At 37.0% G+C, this 15795-nt stretch overlaps 1 protein-coding gene across 18 annotated transcripts in view; it reads right to left on the minus strand.

The window, feature by feature from the left end:
• Nucleotides 1–15795, minus strand: part of KMT2C (lysine methyltransferase 2C) — a 253793-nt gene that overhangs the window by 102729 nt on the left and 135269 nt on the right. For all 18 annotated transcript variants that reach the window (XM_076006746.1, XM_020289638.2, XM_076006744.1 and 15 more), the window contains 5 exons: nucleotides 13868–13982; nucleotides 4337–4506; nucleotides 3716–3867; nucleotides 2207–2317; nucleotides 1393–1470 (listed from right to left, as the gene is read on the minus strand). In XM_076006746.1, coding sequence (XP_075862861.1) covers nucleotides 1393–1470; nucleotides 2207–2317; nucleotides 3716–3867; nucleotides 4337–4506; nucleotides 13868–13982 — 626 coding nt within the window. The remainder of the gene's footprint in view (nucleotides 1–1392; nucleotides 1471–2206; nucleotides 2318–3715; nucleotides 3868–4336; nucleotides 4507–13867; nucleotides 13983–15795) is intronic.

The raw sequence follows: 15795 nt of genomic DNA on the forward strand, positions 1-15795 counted from the left end.
GATATTCATTCAAAAAGGTAATCATTAAGTTAATAAATACACATGATTTATGGATTAGAATCAGTCACAAACCACAAAAGGTTATAAAAACATGGTTTTAATAGGATATGATGTTTCACAATATAAATATTTAAAAATAGATTGAAAATTATGTGGGTAAAGTTACAATACTCACTTTACGGCTAGGAAAATGAAGATAAGTGATGTTATGTGATTGCTCAAGTTAAAAAGTGAATACTCCTCTAGAATGTAAAGATATTTTCCAATAGCAGACAACCAGGTACAACAAAGACTCAAGTAATAGGCACAGACAGAAAAGATTTACTAAACACCAAGACTTATCTTGCTTAACTGTACCTGCCAACCTAGCCAACACAATTTTTTGGAAATAACCCTTCTTCTTCTTATCTGCAACCTAAGACAGCAATCTTAGCAAGTCTATCAGAAATATATATAGTCACTGACTGATAAATTTTAACTAGTGTGTTAAACTTTTAACCCAATCTTACCTAATAATAAAGTTAGAGGTCCAAATGACATGAACCCTAAGTGGTTGTATAAAGTAAGACCACTGAAGACAAAAAGGAACTTATTCCAAATGCCCTCAAGGTAATTTTTAAGTTATGTTAAGACACTAATTTACTCAATTACTATTTACCAATCAGTGACTAAAATTTATCTATGTTCCAGTATCAGAATGAAATCTCACTTTTCATTCCTGCTTTACTGAAAGAATACAGGTAAGGATAAAGGAAAAACACCAAGTAACAGATCTGACAGGGCTAAACATTTTTATACACAAAAAACCTTTCTAGAGAAACTAACCTCCTTTAGATCCATTGTTAATTCTTTTCAAGAAAAAAATTACTTAACTAGCCGGGCGCGGTGGCTCACGCCTGTAATCCTAGCACTCTGGGAGGCTGAGGCGGGCGGATTGCTCGAGGTCAGGAGTTCGAAACCAGCCTGAGCAAGAGCGAGACCCCGTCTCTACTATAAATAGAAAGAAATTAATTGGCCAACTAATATATATATAAAATTAGCCGGGCATGGTGGCGCATGCCTGTAGTCCCAGCTACTCGGGAGGCTGAGGCAGAAGGATTGCTTGAGCCCAGGAGTTTGAGGTTGCTGTGAGCTAGGCTGACGCCACGGCACTCACTCTAGCCTGGTCAATAAGCGAGACTCTGTCTCAAAAAAAAAAAAAAAAAAAAAAAAAATTACTTAACTAAAAGATCTAGTTGCTGTAATGTGCATACGTATAACTGCAAAATGTCTTGGGGATAATTTACTTGAAAAGTTAATTTAATGGACAGTGACTTGAATCTGCATAGCAACCATAAAGGCATAATCACGTGACTCAACCAAATTAGACAACAATATGAACATATTGCTTACCAGAAGTGAGAAGACCATCTGTGTCAAGACTTTCTGGTGGATTACTCTTCTGTGGCTCTTCAGTGTGGACTTCAACTTCTATGAATAACACATTTATGGAATGTCTAGCAAGGAGTCAAAATTTCTCTAACACTGCTTGTCTTCACTTAACATCATTATGAATTATAACTTTTAACAAGAGTTGTTATATGTGAACTTAGCAAATTTCAAAATATCTCAGTGCCTTTTTATGTACACACTCGAACAATATAATTTAACATACACCTTTATATATACTACACCAAAGACTTTTGGATGAGCCTGTGATTATATTAGTTTGCCCCCAACACAGTCTCTCATTAATTCCAAGTCTTCAAATACAGTAATGACTATTTATTAATATGTATTACAAAAACCTTAACTGAAACACCATCAAAATAATTGGAATAACCCTCAAAAGGACCGCTGAGACAATCTAACACAATAAGTTTTCCATTATCTCAGCATGAACCATTTCATAATCAGCAACAACTCTGGTTAGCAATTACAAGTACAACTAAAGCAAGAAAATGACAAATTGATTTTTAATGAAAATCGCTTGATTCCTAAACAAAAATGCACTTATGATTAAATCTAGATAACAGCTGAATTACAAATATATGCATGTCATTTCTCCTATTAATTTCTACCTAAGATCATCTTGCTTAAAAAGTTATTCTCTTAACAATTTCCTAAGTGACTGTACCTTGGCTTTTACGCAGGGTACTCAAGTTTTAGCAAATATTCATCATATATACACATATATACACATATTCCATCATACAAACATTCTTACCATCTGGAACAATTCCAGGTGTGGACTCCTGACCATTGACATCTTTATTAACAGCTTGCTCCAAAAATACCATTTGGTCTTCAGGTCCTTCAACCTCCATCTCATTGTTATCTGAACAGAAAATTATTTATTCTTTAGCTCTGAATGAGTTTTTCAGTTTTGTTAAGTCAACAATTATGGCTTTGTTCTACTGAGGGTAAATTATCATAAAAAATGCTGGAAGTTTTTCTTCAGATTTTTCTCTTTTGAACCAAATATATACTTACATTTTAAAAAACATGAAAATTACAATAGATTAAAAGGACATTTCACAACTGTATACTGATGGCATCCTGGAAATGAAAGGCTAGTAATTAAGATGCTTTCACTCAAATCTCTTACAGATGATAAAATAGAACTTTTGTAAAAGTTGCACTTATATTGATGAAAATGAAAAACAATCTGGGAAGCAGATTTTTCTTACCTTTTAAGAATCTTGCCACTTTAACAGCAGGACACTATTAAAAACTTTCCATACCTTAACAGAATCTAGGGCACCAGAGGTGATAATTAACATTTAAAGAAGGATGTTACAAAAACTAAAACTTGCTTTGAGCAAAATAACCCAGATTATTTTGAACCAACTAGGTTTCATGTCCAAAGGTTGGGGAACTTCCAATGTTGGTCTAGAGAACACAAATGACAGCCTGAGCAACATAGCAAGACCAGGCCCTACAAAAAACTCAAAAATTGGCCAGGCAGGGTGGGGCATGCCTGTAGCGCCAGGTACTTGGGAGACTGAGGCAGGAGGAGGATCACATGAGCCCAGGAGTTGGAGCCTGCAGTGAGCTATGATCACACCACTGCATGCCAGCTGGGGTGACAGAATACACCACTATCTCTTCAGAAAACATACACACTCACATGTACACACACACAAATGAAAAGCAAACTAGACATGGAATTCAAATATTAAGAGGATTGCTGTAAAGAAGCTATATTAGATTTTAGCCATCAGATTCAGAGATGACCAAGATAACAAGTTACATTTAAAGGCTGAGAAATGGAGAATAAGGCCGGACATGGTGGCTCACACCTGTAATCCTAGCACTCTGGGAGGCCTAGGCGGACAGATTGTTTGAGCTCTAGAGTTTGAGACCAGCCTGAGCAAGAGCGAGACCCTGCCTCTACTAAAAATAGAAAGAAATTAGCTGGACAACTAAAAAAGAAAAAAAAAATATATATATATATAATTGGCCACGCATGGTGGCGGATGCCTGTAGTCCCGGCTGTTTGGCAGGCTGAGGCAGGAGGATAGCTGGAGCCCAGGAGTTTGAGGTTGTTGTGACCTAGGCTGACGCCACAGCACTCTAGCCTGGGCAACAGAGTGAGACACTGTCTCAAAAAAAAAAAAAAAAAATTGAGAATAAAATGGTATCTGATACACAGTATTCCTTTATTATGATAAAAGTAACATACTGGTGACTGGTTAGCACAGCATTATAAAAAAATAAATATTCTCAAGTTTACCTGTAATGAGTTCAGCCATCTCCACTTCATCACCTGGCTGTAATGGATCCATCTCAGCTTCTAAGTGTTTACAATACATGCAGATATACTCTTCTTTGAGCTGAGAATCCAGTTCATGATCTGTTGGTTTGTCACATTCTAAGTGAACCCATCTGCAGTGATAAGTATATTTAAATAAAAATTTCTAAAGTCACGTTAATATCTAGGAAAAGAGGAGGCAATTGGTGAAAAGCCAGATATGAGAAGGGTTAATTAAAGATGAAAGAAGAAAGATTATAGGGGTCTGTAACTGCAAAGGTTTTTAAAAAGGAGCTGGCATTTATGGATGTCATTAGAGGTGTTGATGTATTTTTACTACCACATTTTTAAGATATTTCCTCTTTACTTTTCCCTCTTAGTGCTCATTTCTGGTCTGGTATCATCTTTTGCCCATTTATTTCCTCATGCCTTTGAAACTCACAATAATATAACTTAATTCAATCTATAAAGCACTCAGTAATGAAGGGACTACGGAAGAGATAAAAGCTTAGAAGCTCAAAGATACATGGTAGACCAAATGATCACATGGATAAAAGAATCAACAAGCAAACGGAAGTAAATGGAATAACTATATTTTCTTACCTTTTGCACATGTTACAATGAAGCATGTCTTTCTGCAATTCTGGATGACAGCACTTCCCACAGAAAGGACATAAGTTATCCTGTTGTTGGTAACAACTGTCACATATCAGGCAATTGTGATGCCACTGTGAACTAGACCGTGTGCCACACTCTACACATATTCTGCAATTCTAAACACCAGGAAAAATAAAAACAAAAACCAGTATGTTATGCATTTGTAAACGCAATTCTGATGTAAACCTTTTTAAAGTCAGTGAATCATTAGAGGATTATACATTAAGCTTTCATTTTCCCAACACCAATTTATACTTTTGAAAAAGCAGTTAGTTTTGAATGTCTCATGTGACCTCACAAAATCTGCAGGAAAATGTAAAAAGGGAAAGGGACATGTAGGAAAACATGAATGTGAAAGAAAGAAAACCAAGAACACAGCAACCCAAACGTCAAAACAGAACCATCCCAGGATCAGGAATAAGTTTTGTGGAGTTAAGTCTACTCAACCCACTACTGCGGAAAGCCAAATGGTGCTAATACAGTATTCTGCTCGCTTCGTGGTAGATTAGGAATTACAAACAAGGACTCTCACTAAATAGCATGACCCACTCTACGGAACTTGGTGTTTGAAAATAATCACTCTACATCAAAATCCAATGATGGCTCCTCACATTTGCAGAATAAAGAGTGGCTCTATCTTTACCAAAGTAGAACTGTTTATAAAGTATAATACAAGGCCAACCAAATCCTTTTCTGTGGTTATGAGCTAGTCGGTCTTAAAATCCTGGGCACACGGCCAATAGGTTGTGGGGCTCTCATCACCCACCCTCACTTGCCAAACTAAAACACGAATAAAAAGTAACCCTCATTTTGAGCTGTTGGGTTGATATAAAAGGGATGAACTCAAAAAGATAAACATGCAGGAACCATAGATCTGCTAGTTTTATACATTAAAAATGGGCCAGGCGCGGTGGCTCACGCCTGTAATCCTAGCACTTTCGGAGGCCGAGGCGGGCGGATTGTTCAAGGTCAGGAGTTCGAAACCAGCCTGAGCGAGACCCCATCTCTACCAAAAATAGAAATAAATTAATTGACCAGCGAAAAATATATATACAAAAAATTAGCCGGGCATGGTGGCGCATGCCTGTAGTCCCAGCTATTCAGGAGGCTGAGGCAGTAGGATCGCTGAGCCCCGGAGATTGAGGTTGCTGTGAGTCAGGCTGACGCCACGGCACTCACTCTAGCCTGGGCAACAAAGTGAGACTCTGTATCAAAAAAAAAAAAAAAAAAGAATGCACTAAACAATACTGATGGAAAAATCCTAAATAAAATATTATCAGACTCTAATACCACATTAAGAAAATAATAGCTGGGTGCAGTAGCTCACACCCATAATCCTAGCACTCTGGGAGGCCGAGACTGGAAGACTGCTTGAGCTCAGGAGTTGGAGACCAGCCTAAACAAGAAAGAGACCATGTCTCAACCAAAAATAGAAAAAATTAGCTGGGCATGGTGGTGCGTGCCTGTAGTCCCAGCTACTCGGGAGGCTGAGGCAACAGGACCAATTGAGCCCAGGAGTTTGAGGTTGCAGTGAGCTATGATGATGCCACCGTACTCGAGCCTAGGCAACAGAGTCTCAAAAAAATAAAAATAATACTAAACTATGTCTAAGTGAGGTTTATACAATACAAGGATGTTGAATATTTAAAAATTTATTTATAAAGTTTAACATATTAATAGATCTAAGGAGAAAAATATTTCAGTAGATGCTTAAAAAAGTCCTTGGGGGAAAAATCGAAACCCATCCCTAATTTAAAAAAAAAAAAAAAAACCTATAAAAGTGGATAGGTATTCTCTAACGTAATCACCAAAACTACTTCAAAGGCAACATATTATATGAGGATACTCTAGATTGATTCAATTCCTACTAAGGCCAGGAACAAAGTAAGAATGCCTACTATCTCCACTATTTTAACATGGTTCTAGAGCCAATGTAAACATTGAAAGAAATGAAAACACAGGATAAAACTAGGAAACGAAATATAACTATTTGTAAATGACAAGATACTATACTTGGAAAATCCTAGAAAATTGATCATAAATTCAATAAAAGAATTCAACAAATTAGTAGGACATAAAATTAGCATGCAAAAGTCAATAGAGGGGTGGGCATGGTGGCTCACGCCTGTAATCCTAGCACTCTGGGAGGCCACGGCAGGTGGATTGCTCAAGGTCAGTAGTTCGAGACCAGCCTGAGCAAGACAGAGACCCCGTCTCTACTATAAATAGAAAGAAATGAACTGGTCAACTAATATATAGAAAAAATTAGCCAGGCATGGTGGTGCGTGACAGTAGTCTCAGCTACTCGGAAGGCTGAGGCAGGAGGATTGCTTGAGCCCAGGAGTTTGAGGTTGCTGTGAGCTAGGCTGACACCACAGCACTCACTCTAGCCTGGGCAACAAAGTGAAACTATGTCTCAAAAAAAAAAAAAAAAAAGTCAATAGAATTTACATATAAATTACGAAAGAATATAGTGAATGAGAAAGCCCCATTTTAACAGCAACAAAATAAATATTTAATAAGCTTAAGACATGTTCAAAATCAATATGAAAAAATCTATAAAACACCCAAAAGACACAAAACTAGACTTCAACAAAAGACATCTCTTTTCTTGTTTAGGACGTCTTGACATCATCATGAAGATGCCAATTCTCCCTAAATCAATTAATAAATTTAATGTGATCCCAATAAAATTTACAATGAGCTACATAAATGTAATGGAGCTAGATAAATTGATTCTCAAGTTCATATGGAAAAATAGAATAGCTAAGAAACATGTGAAAAGGAAAAGCTCTGAAGGGGACTGACATTACCAGATACTACAAAGCCTCTATAGTTAAAACACTATGGTATTGGTGCACAAACAGACAAGTCAGTGGAATAGAAAAGAAGTTCCAGATATAAAACCAACCTGATCTAAAACTCTTAATATATAATCTCAAGTCATGGGGGCAAAAAGACAATCTTTCTAATGAATAGTTTTTAAAAAAGTGAATGGCCAATTTGAAAAAAATACACCATACACAAACATCAACTCCAAATAGATTAGATATCTAAATGTAAAAAATAAAACAATGCAAATCCTAAAGAATATATGAACTGAACTGCTCTACAACCTCAGTGTAGAGAAAGGCTTTCTAAATGACTCAAAAATCCAGAAGAAATAGAAGACTGATAAATCTGACTACATAAAAATAAACTTCTGCATGGCAAAAAAAATAACAGCAGTAAAGTAGAAAAGACAAATAAACTGAAAAAAAAATATTCGCATCATAACACAGCTAAAGGTCTCATATTTATAAAGAATTCTTAAATCGGAGAAGATATACCAAAATCTTCAGTAACAGGCCAAACACATGAAAAGACAATTCACAAGAAGAAATAAAAACTGACCCTTAAACGTAAAAAAATGATCTTCACTCACAAGAGAAATAAAAATTAAGGCCGGGCGCTGTGGCTCACGCCTGTAATCCTAGCTCTTGGGAGGCCGAGGCGGGCGGATTGCTCAAGGTCAGGAGTTCGAAACCAGCCTGAGCAAGAGCGAGACCCCGTCTCTACTATAAATAGAAAGAAATTAGTTGGCCAACTGATATATATATAAAAAATTAGCCGGGCATGGTGGCGCATGCCTGTAGTCCCAGCTACCTGGGAGGCTGAGGCAGAAGGATCACTCGAGCCCAGGAGTTTGAGGTTGCTGTGAGCTAGGCTGACGCCACGGCACTCACTCTAGCCTGGGCAACAAAGCGAGACTCTGTCTCAAAAAAAAAAAAAAAAAAAAATTAAAACTACATTCAGATACCATTTTTCGCCCATAAGATACACCAACATTCAAAAGCTGAATGAGACTTCCTTGGTAAAGACAGGAAAAGAACTTCTCTCATACATACATTACTGGCAGCAAAGCAGAGTGCCACAAGCCCCATGAAAGGGAACTTAACATCTAATAAAACTAATTAATAATGCAAATGTAATGCAAAATACTGGAAACTACCTAAATATCCATAGGATATTGGTTGAATAAACTATAGCACAGATACACAATGGAGTATTGGGCAGCTGTTTAAAAGGTGAATGTGAAGATCTCTACGAACTAATACAAAGTGATTTCCAGATTATATTACATGAAAAAAGCAACATGCAAAAGTCCATGTACAGAACACAACCTTCATTTCAATGAAGTAAAAGAGAGCACAAATATATCTGCTCATTCTCAGGGGAAAAAAATACAAGGAGGATAAACGGGAAAACAATATAGTTACTTCTAAGAGATATAAGTGACAAACAGGAGGAGTGACAATTCTCTAAGTAGAACTTTTCATACAACTTTGACTTTTGAAAGTATGTTAATATCCTATAAGAAAGGTAAATAAAACCTATTCCTAAAAAAAAAAAAACAAAAAAAAAAACCTATTCCTGATAGCCAGCTGAAGGAGATTTGCTTTTTGGATTCAGCAGCTGAAAAATGTGCTCCAGAAGCAATGAGCACACCTAGCACCCATTCCCCACTAAAGAGCCTGAGTACATACTGATAGTAGACTGGTTCCAGGGTGGAGGTAGGGAGGAATAAGATGAGCTTAGAACATCTTGTTATATCAAAAAAAATTTTTAAAAAGAAGCGTTCAAATAAATGGTAAGGGAATGACACAAGGACATAAGAGCCAGCTTGAAGGAGCAGACGATGGAAAATAAGGAACAATTTAAGCACAAAAATAATTAGGTAATAAATTATAAATTACTGAAAATGGGAATTCATGAGTTAATAATAAATAAGTTTAACATGTGGAAGAAGGGAGAGTTGCTGCTTACAACAGAAAGCAGAGGGCTGACTGGTAAGTGTGGAAGAAGTACTAGAGTTGGCAATGTATCATTTTGCAACCAACAAGTCAAAACGGCATCAGGCAATGGTGTATCTTCATGGTCATAAAGTGTCTCCTCACATACTGTTTTATTAGATGCGGGAGGGGGGGTATTTAAACAGCCTGACCAGGTGATTCCTAAGAGGGCAGATGAGCACTGTGATACAGCTGTGATACCCTGAGGACACATCATCACAGGAGGTATGCAGTATTCTGGCCAATAATGCACAACTCTCAATCTAATAGTAAGGGAATATTAGACAAATATAAAATGAGGGAAATTCTATTTGGAAAAACAAAAAGAGGTTTATGGAGAAGAACTCTATTCTTCAAAAATATCAGTGTCAAAAAGACAAAGAAGGGCTCAGGAAATCTTCCAGATTAAAGGAGGTTTGTAATCCCAACACTTTAGGAAAACAAGGTAAGAGGATCACTTGAGGCCAGGAGTTCAAGAAAGCCTAGGCAAAACGGTTAGACCTTGTCTCCTATTAAAAAAAAAGGCAAAAGAGACATGACAACTAAATGCAATATCTATTCTTAGATCAGTTCCCAGTGGGGGGGGGGGGTTTGCTATGTGGGACATTAGATAAAGAGACATAATTGAGTATGGAGAGCAAATGAGATGAAAATATGTATTGGTGTAAATTTATGAAGCTAACAATAGTACTGTAACTATGTTAGAATATCCCTACTGTTGGCCGGGCGCGGTGGCTAACGCCTGTAATCCTAGCACTCTGGCAGGCCCAGGCGGGCGGATCACTCGAGGTCAGGAGTTCGAAACCAGTCTGAACAAGAGCAAGACTCCCGTCTCTACTATAAATAGAAAGAAATTGATTGGCCAACATATAGAGAAAAAATATGCCTGGCATGGTGGCGCATGCCTATAGTCCCAGCTACTCAGGAGGCTGAGGCAAGTAGGATTGCATGAGCCCAGGAGTTTGAGGTTGCTGTGAGCTAGCCTGGGCAACAAAGTGAGACTCTGTCTCAAAAAAAAAAAAAAGACAAAAAAAGAATATCTCTACTGTTGGGAAATAACACTGAAATATTTAGGGGTGAGAGGGGCACAGTGTAACCTGTCCTCCTAGGATCGGGGTGAGGAGACACAGATACCCACATACAGAAGGAAAGAAGGCATGCACAATGATAACGAAATGCAGTGAATCTAAGTAAATGGCAGATGGATATTATTTTCATTTTTTCAACTTTTAAAGGTTGAACTATTTCCAAATAAAATCATTTTTAAAATGTATAATATATAGACAAACAGGCGCTCTTGAGAGAGAAATAGGAAAAAGAAATCTACTTGACAATGATATACAACAAAGATCCTGAAAAGATCACCGCCACTAGACTCACGCCCCCTTACGGCACACCCAACTGCCCCAGCAACTCCAGCCTCCAGCACAGTGAAAGCCACACACAGTAAGCCCTCAAATGTTAAATAAATGAGCAAATTATGACTAAAGACTACAGAGAACTATGGAAGAATGTAACAGCACAGGAAGAGGATCATTCTTCAAACTGTTCAGAGGATAAAGCTTCCTATGAACAACTCCACGATGATTGGGTATTCACTCTGCATTGGTCATTATGCTAGGCACGCTACATCTCTTGGTCAAATCCAACAACGCTGTGAGGCAACTGCTATTAACATTCTATACACTGACTTAGGGAAGTCAAATTACTAGCCATAGATCATGTATGTGGTAACTGAAAAAGCTGGAACTTGGTTCCACAGCCCGATTTTAACAACCATACTATAGTGCCTCCAAAGAACAGAAAAGATTAAGTATGCATTCGGATTCTAAGAATTATAATCCTGTCACTCTGAAAAAGAATAGATTATTAGAGAGCAAATTAGTAATAGAGCAGACAAAAGGGAAGTCAGAACAAGCTAAAACACCCAGAATTTGCTAGAAATTCTACAAGATAATGAAAAATGTAACTAAAAAGATAAAAACATCACTTTTCCAGACCTTCAAATGAGCCTGACTGGAGACTGATCGATGCTCAACAAGTTCCAGGTAAAGCTAATTATTGCAAAATCACTATCAGACACACCCTGGAAGCAAACCAAGATCCTGAAATTTTCAAGCAGAAAAAAGGATTATGATGAACTAAATTTTTTAAAAAAAGATTCTTCTTCTATGATACCAAAAACTGGGGAAGCTCTGGGGAAAAAAATGTTTTCAGAGTATTAAAAAGAAAAAGTTGTAATACAAAACATCATACCAAACCAAGTTGTTGTGGTGGTCTGACAGGAAGTCTCTTGTAGATATGTAGGATTTCAGAAAATAGACCATTTTTTAAAAATATTAACACTAGTCAAGTGCAGTAGGGAGAAGGAGGAAAGGAGTAAAACAAGGAGTTCAATCTCTAACTATAACCAAGAATTCAAAAGTTGAGGATGAAGTTGGAATTAGCAGAGGAAACATTTTCTTGCAATGAAAAAGTGACAAGGTTTATGGCCTGGGTTGATTTAATCAAGTCAAAGAGGAAAAAGGAGAAGCAAAAACTTTGCTTTCAATGGGGAAAAGAGAAAATTTCTATTTTTCAACACCATTTACAGTCATAAAAGATTCTGAATTGCAAATCATTGCACACAGTAAAAGAAATAGAAAAAGGAAATTAAGAGAACAATTTTGCCTTAAAATAGCCAAGTATTTCAACTGCCAGTCTAAATAGTTCTATCAAACCTTTTGAAAGACATTTAAAACAACACAGAAGAATGCAAAATAAAAAGATGTGAAAAAATAACATTCAACTGGTAAACTAACACCTGTGTGTGGCCATAGTGCCACGCAAAATATCTTGTGCCCTCCCAGAAGTCATTAGACCACATAAAGAATAATTTTTTACTGATAAAAAGCACAATATATTAACACTGGCCTGACCTACTTGGTAAACAACAGTCACAAAATGTTTTATTAAAAAAATAATAGGAGAAACTGATAGGAGCAATTTTAGTGGCCAATTTTATCAATTTGTTGAAGCAACTAGTCAGAAAATAAAAGGATTTCATCTAACTAAATTAATAAACATATGCTACACCTTTAAAAAGTCACTTTCAAGTATTAAAGCATTTGTTAAAAAAATCCTACACTGGTTAAATTCCAATTAAATGCAATTAAAGCAGAAATCACCATGCTTCAGCACAACTTTAAAAAAGAAGCTATTTGGTCAGGTATGTTAAATTTTCAATAAATTTGGTTGCAGCCATAGATATAATCAAAGGTTATTTTATAGTCTTAAATATTATTTTACCTTAGGAGAGGCAAAAAAAAATGAATTACGAATTCAACTTCATATTCCAGAAAAGTAAAAAGGTAAACAGAGGCATGAGTAAATATAAAAGTATAAATAAATACACAAATCTGTCAAACAGCAGGACTTTTTCCTTAGCCAGAAAACCAAGCTTGAGAAGCACCTCCTCATTCAGCCAGGTAAGGAACCTGAGAAAGCAGGCCCAAGGTCCTCACAGTTCTTCAGCCCTCAAGCACCACCTCCCAGGCAGCCAAACCAGAGCACAGTTACCCAGAGGCTCTTTGCTCCCCAGGTGAGAAGGTTCTCTCCCCTCAATCCCCTCCACTTGGCCACTGCATAATAGAACTCATTGAGGACAGCCTTAGAACCTGGTGAGCTCTGCTTCCTGTGCCAGGTGCAAATACTCACTGGCAGGGCTGGAGTGTAGGTATGCATTCTCCCAGCCCCTCCCTGGGACCTGTAGCTCTGCTGACATTGTCCTCTTCTTGAGGGCCCTCCACCTCCTCACTTGAAAAGACATTTGAAATGCACTTGAAAAGGTAGTTCCAAGGAGGGCAAGGATGCCCAGGCCTGATCAAGATCTGGGCCTCCCCCTCCCGCAGGCCACCTCACCCTTCCTAGCTCCAGGAAAAACTCCACTCCTACTGACCCCAGCAGCCCAGGAAGCCTAAGCTTGGAAGCCACCTAAAACACCTTGGATTCCAGGACTGTCTCTACTACCCCCCACTCCATTTCCACCCCCACCCCCACAACCTCTGAATACCACACCCTAGATGGGAAGAAGCTGAGTTAGTTAATAAGTTCATAACAGCACTCTTGTTTATATAGCCCAAAATTGCAAACAACCCAAATGTTCACCAACAACAGGTGATTGAATAAACAAATTGTGGTATCTCCACCACTCTGTAATAAAAAAGGAATCACTATTGATCTGTGCAACAATATGGATGAATCTTCAAAATAATTACATTGAATGAAAGCTGCCAGGCCAAAAAAAAGGGTATATACTATACAGGACATTTATATAAAATTCTAGAAAGTGAACACTAATCTATAGTGAAAGAAAGCAAATGGGAAGGCAGAAGGGTTTGAATAGCCAGGAAGAAGGGAATGCCAGGAGGCACTAGGAAACTTTTGGGGGTCATGACTATGTTTATTATCTTGAAGATGATGGTGGTTTCATGGGGATAAACATTATCAAATTACAGACTTTTAATTTGTGCAGTTTACTGTATGTCAATTAATAAAGCTGTTTTGTAAAAAGTTGATGGTAATAGATTTGAATAGGTATCCGATTTGTCCGCTCTCTATATAAAACATACAAAGGATATTTTTCTTAAAAAAATAAACAACTTACTTTGCATTTCCAGCCATTGGTTGGTACTGATTTCATAACTGGTTGAAGACAAAAAGTATGATACCCTTTGTCACACGTATCACACACTAGCATCTTGCTATCTTCTCCCGATTGTCTAAAAAATAAGATAGCATTAATGATGCCTTATCTTTAAACTTATGTTTTGTAACATAAGTAGTCATGAAAATAATCAGTCCTGGGAACTGCACAGTTCATAAATCCCTCAATATGCTTCATCTGCACAGATGATAGAGGCAACCCCCTACAGTGGGTCCCTAAAGGATTATCCGCACTCTGCGCTCACCTATGGTTAACTTCCTTTAGTCATTTTAGGATTCCTACAAAGGAGGAGAGGTTAAGGCAAGAAGAATAACCTCTGATCTTTACTTTCTAAACATCTGATACCCACCCTGCTAGGGGGAAGGAACTGTAACTGCTAGGTGATACTATGTGGAAAGGAACAGATCTTGGCACGCTGAATTGGAAAGATGTCATATAATGTAAAGAGGATCAGATTTGGCACCACAACTGTATTTGTATTCAGATTGTGGTTTTCTAGCTGTGCCACTCTTAACAACTTAGATTTTAGTTCTCTGAGTTTCAGGTATAAAATGGGAGTAATAATCAAAGATTACTGTGAGAACTGAATATAATTCTGGTTCAAGAGCTTAGAATGTCCATTAAGCAATAAGTACTAAATAATATGGATTTTAAAATAACTGTCATAATTATTAATAATTATGGAAAATTATAATTGAAAACCTAAAACCTTTCTCTAAACATTCTCCTGCCCCCAAAGATTGGGCCTCTGACTTACAACTCAATCTCTGCCTTGATTTGTGGCTATTAATTACTCTCAGAAACTATGAATTTAATTCGGGGAGGGGGGCAGGAAGAAAAATGGGGAATGCAAGAAGAGTTGAGAGTGGAACCTCTGAATAAAACCTGGGGCTACACAGAAGTAAACAGGAAAATGGGTCAGTTGGCCTCCAGTTATTCAGTTCAACAAACTTCATATAAAGTTGTATATTTTCTCTCTTTAGCTACAAAAAAAGATCTTGGAGGACAAGCACTGTTTCTTCAAGTTCTCTTATTTCTTCCCAAGAAACTGACAGCAGATACAATATATCAAATAAATGTTCACTGATATTTTATCTAATTTTTACCAAAATATGAAGGTACATGGTCCTATTTATTCCACATAACTCTGGACATAATTTCTGCTGGTTACAAAAATTCTAACTTGTAACCAATTAGAAGAATGCTGAAGATGCTGCTAACATTCCCAAATTACCATGCTAATTAGAATCCTAGGGGAGGGTAAATCACAGAAAAGATCAGAGAAATGATCAAGGGATGGAATACAACAATAGGAAAAGAGGACTCCATTACAGCTGTTTAAATGCCACAAAATATTTCATTTTAGAATTATAGAGACCAGATCTACTGAAGGTAGCTGTCTTACAGACAGATATAGATACAAATTTTATTAAAACAATAGTCTTAGTAGAAAGTGCCCTTCCTGGATGAAAATCTAAACACATCACTGATTTTTTTGACTCAACTCCAATAACTAATATCTGTCATCAGAGGTTTGTTTTCCTATTAAATCTCCTCTCCGGTCCCCCTCAAGAAAAGCTGCCTTATTTTACTAATGGTTATTTTAAGTTGTTAATAACATTTATATAAAAATTGTTGGCAAATTTAAATTAGCTTTTTAGGCAACCAGAGGAATTTAAATTATCAAAATTAGTTTTGTTTAGACTTGTTTCAAAATAATATAAATGTTAAGTAATTATTTAAGGTATGATGAAGTCAGTTTGAATGAATATACCTGCAATATGAACAACTTTTATCATATTACACAAACCTTAAGCACCTAATAATGGGGGCTCTCTTAAACTCAATACATACTTTTGAATTGAAAT

This window comes from Microcebus murinus, chromosome 9, assembly GCF_040939455.1.
Source record: "Microcebus murinus isolate Inina chromosome 9, M.murinus_Inina_mat1.0, whole genome shotgun sequence".
In the NCBI taxonomy this organism is placed as follows: Eukaryota; Metazoa; Chordata; class Mammalia; order Primates; family Cheirogaleidae; genus Microcebus; species Microcebus murinus.